This window comes from Equus asinus, chromosome 9, assembly GCF_041296235.1.
Source record: "Equus asinus isolate D_3611 breed Donkey chromosome 9, EquAss-T2T_v2, whole genome shotgun sequence".
NCBI classification, from domain to species: domain Eukaryota; kingdom Metazoa; phylum Chordata; class Mammalia; order Perissodactyla; family Equidae; genus Equus; species Equus asinus.
Genome location: NC_091798.1, coordinates 94,320,246 through 94,331,686, shown reverse-complemented (window position 1 = coordinate 94,331,686; position 11,441 = coordinate 94,320,246). Strand labels below are relative to the sequence as shown.

General features: G+C 48.4%; 1 protein-coding gene across 1 annotated transcript in view; it reads left to right on the top strand.

The window, feature by feature from the left end:
- Positions 1-7,814: 7,814 nt before the first annotated feature.
- FCHO2 (FCH and mu domain containing endocytic adaptor 2) overlaps positions 7,815-11,441 on the top strand; it is a 115,729-nt gene continuing 112,102 nt past the window's right edge. Inside the window, exon 1 of the mRNA XM_070517964.1 lies at positions 7,815-7,973. Within this exon, the coding sequence (XP_070374065.1) occupies positions 7,941-7,973 (33 nt within the window). The 5' untranslated portion in view covers positions 7,815-7,940. The remainder of the gene's footprint in view (positions 7,974-11,441) is intronic.

Here is an 11,441-nt window from a genome sequence, read left to right as displayed (position 1 = left end):
AGTAGGAGATGATGTGTTTTGAAGAGTGAAGAAAGAAGGACACGTAACACCTGCAAAAAAAAGAAACACAAGAAAGATGCTACAAAGAACAGTACATAACTTTTTATGACAAGATATAAACTAATCTCAAGGCTGGATCAGTGAATATGGAGGAAAAAAGAAATATTAGAGGGATTACTCAAAGGTAATGGTTTAGCAACTTTCTCTTTTTGGAGGAGATATATTTGAAGATAGCTTTAAATAAAGGAAAGAAATGGTTTTAGCTGCCGTGTGGGAAGAAAAAAATACACTTTTTTAGACCTAAATGGAAAAAATAACTAACTAGTGACAGTTTGTTCTTGAAACACTGTAAAAAAAATGTCAGGGCAGGTGTCATCCTGTGGAGTCATGAGGCAGGAACGAAAGTTTACTTCATCCACTTTGGATCCAGCCAGCTGTCTCCCCGCAAAGAGTTGTCAGAATTCTTAAGGATTCGGTAGAGAACACTGCAGTCACGTCTACAGGCTGATCTGGTTGTCTGTTTCTTCTGCCTGTAAAAAGGGACAGGTTTCTAAGACAATGACCAGATGTCCTGTTTAGGGTGGGACAGCCCTAGATTTTGATTAGAATCTGAGGGGTTTTGGGTGTTCTTTTTTTTTTTGGTGAGGAAGATTGGCCCTGAGCTAACATCTGTTGCCAATCCTCCTCTTTTTTTTTTTCCTCACCAAAGCCCCAGTACGTAGTTGTATGTCCTAGTTGTAAATCATTCCAGTTCTTCTACATGAGATGCTGCCACAGCATGGCTTGATGAGTGGTGTGTAGGTCTGTGCCCAGGATCCAAACTGGGGAACTTAACTACTCAGCCATTGTGCCAGCCCCAGAATCTGAGTTTTGGGGCAATTAGATTTCTTGCATGTTTCGGAACTGATGGTGAAGAGAGAAAAGATTTTTTTTAACAGTAACATGTAAATAAACATGCTTGAAATTTTTATGGGGTCCTTATTAGTTAGCATTCATATCCACTTAGAACACTTGACTTAGAGAGACAGTAACCATGGAAGGGACTTCACGGAAAGAACGTGGCAACCGATGGACACCAGACCTGAGTTAGAAAAACAAACCTCACTGTGAGCCCTGGAGGGTGAGTTTAATCTTCACCCGGGGCCCTCATCTTCTTCTGACTTGTTCCGTAGATGAGGCTTCACTTCTCTTCCTTCGTAACACAGTTCATGCCTCTCTTAGCAGTAGTTTACCGCAGGTTAACCACTTACTAGTTGTGTAAACTGGGCAACTTATTCTCCTGGAGCGCATCTTCCCCTCTGTACAAGTGGGATAACAGCAGTGGTGACCCCACAGGGTTGGTGAGAAGACTCAGTGAGATCATACGGAAGAGGTGCTTTTGCCATGCAGAATTAAAATTACACACGCAGTTCTGGTTATTTTTTCCAATGAATGGATTAAGATCCTATTCTACTTATCAGCTGGAAATCTAGAAACACTCTCCTAAAGCTCTGATTTTACTCTGGCCCCCATGTCCTTTCTTCTCCTCAAGCACTGCGTTTCTACAATGATCCCCCCTCCCTTCTCTTTGGCTCACTCGCTCCGGCAGCCAACGTGACCCATCGCTGCCCATCTGAATGCTGCTGCCCTTTCATCTTTCCTTCCCTTCGATGTCTGCCTATGTCCCTGCCCCTTTCACAGCAAGCTTGTTGAACCAGTTGTCTACTCTTGCCTATTGACTTCCCCTTCTCTTTTCAACCCTCTGCAATCAGCTTTATATCTCCACCACTTCAGAGAATCAACCATGCCAAGGCTCCCTCCAGCCTGCTAAATCCAGGGGTCATTTCTCAGTATTTGTCACCCATTGACCAGTTCTTAAAATACTCTCTTGGCTTCAGCGTCTCCCCTTTTCCAGGCCTTTCTTCTGCTTTGCTGCTTTTCATTAATCTCCATTGCTGGCTCATCCACTTCTGACCTCCCTGTGTAGACGTGCCCCAGAGCTCTTTGTTCAGCTCAATAGCCTCTCTCTCTCTCCACGTGGTCTCATCAAGTCTCATCTAAATGTGTTGGTGACCCTCAAATTTATGTCTTCAATCCAACCTCTGTCCTGAGCTCCAAAATCATATAGCCAACTGCCTGACAGACATTTCCACTTGGATTTCCAACAGGCACCTCTAACCTAACATGTGCAAAACGGAGCCCTTGCGTCCCCTTCTCCAAACCAGCTGCTCTCCCTATCTTTTCCATCTCTGTGGCACCATTATATACCTAGCCGCTCGCATGCAACTCCTAGGATCGTCCTTGATTTCTTTCTTCCCTTCACACCCCACAGCCAATCCATTAGCAAATTCTGTCAGCTTTACATTCAAAAATACATCTTGAGCCTGATCACTTCTTACCACTTCCACCACTGTTGCCTGGGTCCTGCCACCATCTTCTCTTGCCAGGACTATTACATCTGTCTTTTGAGTAATTTCCAACTTACTGCCCTCTCTCCAATCCCTTTGCACAGAGCAGTCAATTCGGTCATTTTAAACATAAATCAGATATCTCTGCTGCTTTTCAAACATGCCGTTGTCTTCCTTTGCCACTTAGACAGGGACCCAGCCTCCCTATCCTCGACTTGACTCTGCCTCCTTCTCAGACCTCTTCTCTGGTCTTTTATTTATCACCGCACTCCAGCTACACTGGCCTCCTTCTCATTTATTTAAAATATCAAGCTCACTGCTACCTCTGGACCTCTCTGCAGATGTTTTCATGGCTGTTTCTTTTGGTTCACTCAGGTCTCTGCTCAAATGTCACTTCCTCAGAGAGGCCTTTTTGACCACTCTAGGTAGAGAAGGAGCCCCTCTCCCCACCACGTCTATCTCGACTATACCTCATAGCATGTGTCACTGTCCAAAAGGCTCTCATTCATTTACATCCTTATGGCCTGTCTTCCCACACTGTGTCATGAGAGCAGCTAAATTATTTGTCTCGTTATTATATCCCGTGTTTACAAGAGGGCCCAGCTTAATATAGGTGTTTAATGAACGTCTGTTACATAGATGGATGACTGGGGCTCCCTCCTTCCCCTCAGGTGTTCAAGAAACTCAGGGACTTACTGAAACTATTCGTCTTACTGGTACACTGTGTTACTGCCGAAATCTGGTGCCACTCGGTATGCAGAGGATGCTGGTCCACTGCTGACTCAGATCCTGGGCCAGGCCTCAGTGAGCCTTCGAGGGAGACCAAGCCCACTCCCTCCATTCTGAGCTCAGCAAGGGTGCCTCTTCTCCTGGGCTCCTGCGGTTACGATCCCTAGTGCTCTGTTCTTCCAGTGCCCACACACGGCCACCTCCTGGGGGGTGAGCTGGCCTCAGAAGCACTGAGTTTCAGAAGCTGCTCTGGACTCCACTACCCCATGGACCCCCAAGCTCCTCAGTGAACCTAGGGCAATTTCCTGTCACTTTCCTTGCAAACAAAAAAAAAAAAAAAAAGAAAGAAATACAAATTGAATTTCTTTGAGGTTACCCTTCAGAATGAACACTGATTCATTTATTTTTTCATTTAATAAATTTTTATTGGTCACCAAGTATATGCCAGGTGCTCTTCCAGGCACATTATTTTGTAATGTCATCATCTCTGTTGTCTTCTTCGTCATGAGTCTACGTTACATTGTGAATTCCTTAAGGGCAGAGACAGTCTTTCCACTGTAGTCAAGTGCTCAATAACTGTCTATTGCCCGAATCACCGAAAGAAAGGAGAGAGAGAATGAAGGGCTGAAGGAAGCTTTGGCTCCCTTACATTTATATTCAAACAAAAACAAGGAAGAGTGATTACTCTTTAAATCATACAATGTTATTACCTTAAGTTTTAAATGTTTAATACTTGTCATAATCTCACCATGCTAACACATATACATTTTTCCATGTTTTCTTTTGATTTTGTCCATTGAAGTGCATATTTTTATGTATTTGTCATTTTAATGTATTTTCCATGTCATCTTCTGCCTTTCCACTTAACACCAATGACCAACATTTGGTATGTTTTCACATTATCATCACCTTCGTGCCTTCCTGTAATTTAGGAATTTCTCTTTTCTTATTTTTGAACCCCCGTTGGGCGCCCTTTGGTCACTAGCACTGTAAATCCCCGAACAACCTACCAGGTGTCTTTGTGCTTCTCTGACAGACAGCGAGGTCGGCAAGTCCTCGGGCAAGCATGCCTGGTTGTGGAGGAAGCAATGATGCCCCGTCAGGGAGGAGGCAGGCCCGGTTTCTCAGGAGAGAAGGAAGGAAGGGGCGCCTCGCCAGCAGCGCTGAACCTGGAGCGTGTGGACGGCGTGACTTAGCTCCCCTCTGGGGCTTGATGAGCCTGTTTCTACCTCCTGGCCCTCTGCCTGGGTACCATCTGCAAAGCTTTGGCTTCTCTTTCAGTTTTGCAGGAAGCTTATGCTTTTAATATGCTGCTATCGGGTAGGGGAAAACAGGAGAACAGCGGACTTCAGGGATCTGCCTGTTTCTCTTCTGCCTTTTAACCGAGCTTAGCTTCTTCACCCCTTGTTTTGGTCAAGTGCAAGATGAGCAGAGAGGAGTACTGCTCTGACACAGGACGCCGCCCCCTGAAGAAATCAGCAGGAAACTGGAGAGGTTTATAGGAGCTTCTTCTCTGCCTCTCACCCTGGAAACGTGGAAGTACATTTGCAAAACTATATTGAAAATAAACGAGAGAACGTGTTCCACTTTATGCCAACTCTTTTGGAACAGAACTAGTTTTAAACGAAGTAATGAGGAAATGGCCTTTGTAACTAAATGTTGACTAATGTGCTGTGAACCTAGGCTTGAAAACGGGAAATCAAACTAGGAATGAAAAGGGGGAAGTTCTCTGGGTGCCTTGCCTACAAAACTTGGAGATGAGCCATATTTTGTAAACCAGAGAATTTAGACTCAGTTTATTTTGTGTTAATTTCTCCTCTCTTATTTGCTACCACTTATCAAGTTATGTTTCTGCAGTTCAGGTTGGCTTTGGGCTATAAGGAGTGTGCGTGGGCCAGAGTTAACTGGGACCAACGGCGTTCCCTGGAAGCCAACATGTTGACGGCAGGTATAGAGAGAGATCCTAAAGAGGGAGACGAATCTGGTGGTGGAGGCACCCAAAAGTGAAGGCCAGATTATTTAGGGGCCCCTTCCCAAAAGGAGATCTCCTGTGAGAGCCAATCTTGAATCCTACTATTTCCATTTTATTTTTTTTTAAAGATTGGCACCTGAGCTAACAACTGTTGCCAATCTTCTTTTTCTTTTTTCCTGCTTTTTCCTCCCCAAATCTCCCCAGTACATAGTTGCATATTTTAGTTGTGGGTCCTTCTAGTTGTGGCATGTGGGACGCCACCTCAGCATGGCCTGACGAGCGGTGCCGTGTCCGCGCCCAGGGTCCAAACCGGTGAAACCCTGGGCCGCTGAAGTGGAGCGCACGAACTTAACCACTCGACCTCCGGGCCAGTCCCAATTTTATTTTATTTTTATTCCAAAAGGTAGCTTATCCTTTAGGGAATATACTCAAGCCCAAAAGAATTCTTTTGAAAATATTTAAAAAGTCGTGTGAGAAAATTAAATCAAGCAGAACTGAAATGACGACATTTTACAAGCTCTAAGATGTGGCACCAACGAAGAGCACGAGGAAAGGAGAGCGGCGTTGTCGCATACGCAGAGAGTCAACCCCCGTGGCACATCTGTGATGGGCCCAATCATGCATTCACTCTTTCGCTGGACGTTTCCTAAGTGACCATTAAGCGCCAGGTGTTACAGGCAGCGGTGGAACACGGTTGTCATCCATGTCAGTTTTTCATAATTTCAGAATGTGTCGGATAAGCAAGGGCTAAGCGTGTGGGGCACAAGTGCTCCAAGGCCTATGAGGGAGCGCCCGGCGTGGGGCGTTATCTGTGCTCTGCCAGAGCCCACGTGCCTCCCCGGAAACCGCCCCACGGAGGACAGGAGGCAGATCCCACCAATATTCTTGTTTCACTACACCACCTTGTCTGAAATTTAGTCACCTTAATCACTGTTTACTGTCAAGTCCCACAATTTAAATACCAGGCAATTACAGCATATGGTGTTTTGGCCCTAATGAACCTTGTAAATACCTGGAACACAGAGAATATTTATCTTCACGGCAGGCCTGCCTCTAATGCTTATGGGACCAGAGGTAACAGGAGTACAAAAGGAGGCCAGTGTACCATGGGCAACTATTTGAATACTGTGCTCAATGATCAGCAGCAAAGCCACAAACTGAAGCGCTAAGGGAAGGAAAATCTAGGCCCGACATCACTCTGCTGTACAAACCCCACTTTGTCATGCAAGAATCTATTGCTTTCAAGCTGAGAAGAAGGATGACAAGTTAACTTACGTGTTCCTCTTACCTATTTAAGCGCTTTGCTGCTCAAATCCCACCCGGACTCCAAAGCAGCCTCTGTCTGCCCAGGCCAGCTGTCCCACCCACAGATCCTCACTGCTTCCGGGTTCCACCTTTTGTTTTGAAGACAAAGCACAAGAGACATGAAGAAGTGTTTCCCAGCGGCCGGGACAGTGTTGGTCCAGGGAGAGGGCACTTATGGCTGTGGGTCAGGGTTCAGCATCAGACCAGGAGTGGCCGAGGCCCCCGTGTGTTTTTAATAAATCGATGTATTTGCGGTATGTAAGGTCCTTCAAAGCGTGGGGTCCAGGACAGGGTCCTCTCCTGCCCGGGTCTAAGCGGGTAGAGCTTAGTGATCCCGGGAATTTAATGCCAAGCTCATCTGCAGGGTGATCTAGATGACTGTGTTTTTTTAAGAACTTTTTCAGCATCAAGAAAGATAGGGCGAGACTAACGGCTCGGAGAACCGTAGCAAATTTCGAAGTCTTTCCCCAGAACTGGGTGTGAATGTTATGAAGACTTTTTAAAGGAAAGCGCAAATGCGTCCAAGAGGAGGACGGGGTAGCGCCGTGGGGCCATCACCAGCTCCAAGGACGAGCTGCGGGCCACGTGCGTCCCCTCGCTCAGCGCATCGTGTGACAGCCAATCCCAGGTGTCTCAGCACCGCGCCCGTGCATTTCTGAAAAGAGCCTCTCAGGGAGACACATTCGCAGGCCCAGCATCCGATTCTCCCCGAGTCAACAAACACGTGACAGCAGCATCCACGCGGAGGGCCCTGCGTGGTCCTCCCCCTCGAGGGCGAGAACAGTCTCCCGGGCGGTGCGCGTCAGGGGTCGCCACCCGCGAGCGTGTGACGCGCACGCGCAGGGGCGGCCACACGAAGCCTCCCCGGGGCCGTCGCAGGGCCCGCAGGTCCGGGGCTGCCGCCGGGGGGCACCCCGGCCTCCCCGCGAGGGCGCACGCGCTCCCCCGCCTCCGCTGGGACGAGGCGTGGGACACTTCTTTTTCCAAAATGCGCGAGTTGCTAAGCGAACCGCGGGCCTGTGTGAACGGCCCTGGGAGGCCTCTCCTGCTAAACTGCCGGGCGGGGAGGTTCGCGGTCCGGGGCGCCCGCCCTTCCGGCCCGGACGCCGTCGGGGTTTCGTCCCCGTCGGGGAAGGGCACCCTGCTGACCACGGTCCCAGCGTCGCCCCGGTGGCTCGAGGCGCGCTGGCCCGGGCGGGATGCCCCGGCCCCTCAAGGCGGCGGTGAGCAGGGCTCGGCGCCCCTCAGCCCCGGGCAGCGCCCGCGCCTCCTCACTCCCGACAGAGCGCTCCGCGCCGCCGCGCCCGCGCCGGGACGGAGGAAGCGACGGCGCCCGGGAGGGGCCCGCGGCGCATGCGCGGTCGGGCGCCGCTCGGGCGCCCCGCGGCCGCTAGGTGGCGCATGCGCGCTGGAGGGTGCGGGCCGGTCTCCGGGAGGAAGGCGGCGGCGGCGGCGCGGCGCGGCGCGGGGCGGGGGCGCGGGGGCCGGGCCCGTGTTTACACGGCGGCGGCGGGCGGCGCGGAACCAGGCCAGGCGGCGGCGGCGCGATGGTCATGGCGCATTTCGTGGAGAGTTTCTGGGTAAGACGAGGGCGGGGGAGCCGGCGCGGTCCCTGCGCTGCCCTCGGCCTGCCGCGGCGGCGGCTCGGGGGCGCGGGGGCGCGGGCGTCGGGGACCCGCCCGCCGGGAGCGGGCGCGGGCGCGGGAGCGGCGCGGAGCCGCAGGAAGCGGGCGGCGGGCTGGCGCCGGCCTCGCGGCCCTGTCAGCGCGGCCCCCGCGGGACAAAGCGCCGGGCGGCGGACGCGGGCCCGGGCTGCGGCTGCGGGCGCGCTTGGACGCCGGGCGGCCCGGCCCGGCCCCGGCCCCGCGGAGCCCCCGGCCTCCAGCCCGCGCCGCCCGGCCCGCCGCGGGGCCTGCTCACAAAGCGCGCGGGCGGGGGCCGTGGCGGCGCTCGCGCCGTGACCCCGGGCGGCCCGCCGGGAGGGGCCGGCGCGCTCAGGTGGCCCCGGTGGGGCGCGCGCGTCCGGACGGTCGCATGTACCCGCGGGGCCGCGTCGGCGACCCTTAGGAGGATGGAAGGGGCGGCTTCTCGGCGAACAGGACTGTGTCCTGAACTCTTATTTCTGGGCGTCTCGAGGGTGGACGTGCTTAGTGATCGATCAGTTCATCGTTGTTTGCCTTCAGTAGTCCTTGTTTTCCGCGAGCTGCATGTATCCTAGACCTTAGGGTTTTTTTTTTTTTAACAGCTTTATTGAGGCACCATTCACATACCATACAGTACATCCATTTAACTGGACACTTGAAGGGTTGTTCGTGTTCCTAGAGTTGTGCGGACATGACCACGATCAATTTCAGAACAGTTTCATCCGCTCAGAGAATGCCTGTCCCCATTAGCAGTCGCTCCTCCCTTCCCCTCCCTGAGCCCTGGCAGCTCCTGTCTAGATGTTTGCCTCGACAGATTTGCCTGTTCTGGACGTGTCCTGTAAATGGGGGCGTGTATGTGGTCCTTTGTGACTGGCTTCTTTCGCTTAGCATGTTTCCAGGGTTCATCCTTGATGTGGCTTAATCATCATTAAGCATCAGTGCTTAAATTCCATCTTATGGCCAGATAAGATTCCATTTTATGCATATACCACAGTTTACTCATCCATTCCTCAGCGATGGACATTTGCTTGTTTCTGCTTCTGGGCTATTAGGAATAATGCTGCCGTGAACATTTTTGTACAAGTTGTTGTGAGGACATACGTTTTCATTTCTTTTGGGAATGGAACTGCTGGGTCGAGTCATAACTCTGTTTAACGTTTTGAGGAGCTGCCAGACTGTCTTCCAAAGTGGCCGTGGCATTTTACAGTCTCACCAGCGGTGTCTGAGGGTTCCAGTTCCTCCACGTGTTCAACAGCGCTTGTTATCTGTCTTTTTTATTATAGTGGACGAGTGTGAAGTGTATCTCATTGTGGTTTTGATTTGCATCTCTCTGATGGCTAATGATGTCGAGCGTCTTTTCATGTGCTTGTTGCCCATTTAGATATTTTCCTTGGAAAAATATCTGTTTAAATACATTGCCCGTTTTTGAATTGGGCTATTTGTCTTTTTATTGAGTTGTAAGAGTTCTTCTTATATTCTGGGTACATGTCTCTTATCAGATATACAATTTTGTAAATATTTTCTTGCATTCTGTATGTTATCTTTTTCACTTTCTTGATGGTGTCCTTTGAAGCACAGAAGTTTTAAATTTTGATAAAGTCTTGATTAAGTCTAATATATCTAATTTTCCTATCACTTATGCTTTTGTTGTTGTATCTAAGAAATCTTTCCTAAGCCAAAATCACAAAGATTTCTTCCTGTATTTTCTTCTACGAGTTGGAGAGTTTAGCTCTTACATTTGGGCCTTCTGTGAGCCATTTGAAGTTGATTTTTGTGTATGGTGCAAGGAAGAGCTACACCTTCATTCCTTTGCACGTGGGTATCTAGTTGCCCCAGCACCCTTTGTTGAAAAGGCCTTTCTCTGTTGAATTGTCTTGGCACCCTTGTTGAAAGTCAGTTCACCATAGATACGTGGGTTTATTTCTGGATTTTCATTTGTATTCCACTATCTATCCTTGTGCTAGAACCACACTGTTTTGATTATAGTAGCTGTGTAGTAAGTTTGAAATAGAAAAGTGTGAGCTCTCCAACTTTGTTGTTCCTTTTCGATATGGTTTTGGCTGTTCTGAGTCCCTTGCGTTTCCATATGAATTTTAGGTTTAGCTTATCAATTTTAGACTTTAGTTTTTATGATGGCAATTTATGAAACTTTTATAAGGATCATTTAAAAGTTGACTTTCATAAATGTTTTGCATATTTTTTGATGCCATGAGTGTGTTTTTGAAGTTTGCTAACTTAATTCCAAATTGCACATTAACATTTTTTTTTTTTTTTTAAAGATTTTATTTTTTCCTTTTTCTCCCCAAAGCCCCCCGGTACATAGTTGTGTATTCTTCGTTGTGGGTTCTTCTAGTTGTGGCATGTGGGACGCTGCCTCAGCGTGGTCTGATGAGCAGTGCCATGTCCGCGCCCAGGATTCGAACTAACGAAACACTGGGCCGCTTGCAGCGGAGCGCGCGAACTTAACCACTCGGCCACGGGGCCAGCCCCATGCACATTAACATTTTAAAGTTATCATTTGTTTTCTGTTAATTGAGCTTTGAACATAGCCTTATTTGGTGTTTTTGGCTGTTATGAATAATGCTTATATGAACATTTTAAAAAATTTAATTATTTTATTGAGGTCATATTGGTTTATAACAGTGTGTACCTTTGAGTGTACATTATTATATATCACTTTCTGTATAGACTGCATCGTGCTCACCCCAGTAGTCTAGTTTTTATCTGTCACCATAGGGACATCCGTGATCATCTGTCGCTTTACCCCTTTGCCCTCCCCTGCCATCCCCTTTGCCTTGGGTAACCAGTAATCTGTTCTTATCCATGTGTTTGTTATACGAACATTTTGTATAAGTTTTTGTGCACCCCTTGTTTGTCCCTCTTAATAGAGGAATAGGAATAAATTTGGATATCTGAAATCTAGAGAATCTTAAGTCTTAATTTGTGTTTCAGTCTTGGCCTTCACTTCTGCTACTGAGTGCAAGCGGTTAAAGTAGGCTGCATTTTATTTTACTTCCAAGCCTGGAATTTAGGCTGAAATCTCTAAACTGGAGCTTAAAAATCTCCAAAGGAGGGCTAAATGAACTGGGAAAGTTTAAAAACTAAATACCTTTTGAGAATTTTATAGCTGTCTGTTTAAAACAACTTGGAATTTACATATTTCAGGATCATTTATAAAATAATTTTTTAAAATAGAGAGCTTACAATATTAGTTTCATTTTTCTCCCCTAATATTTAAAGTGGCACTGTCAAAACAAAATAAAACTTGTCAAAGTGAGGTAATGGGAACCTTTAAAGTTCTAGGTTTCTAACCAAACAACCTGTTAATTGTTTTTGTCCCGTACGTATAGAAAGACAAACCTTTTTGTTGTGGCATTTTGTTAGAGGAAAGTTTGAATCATTGAA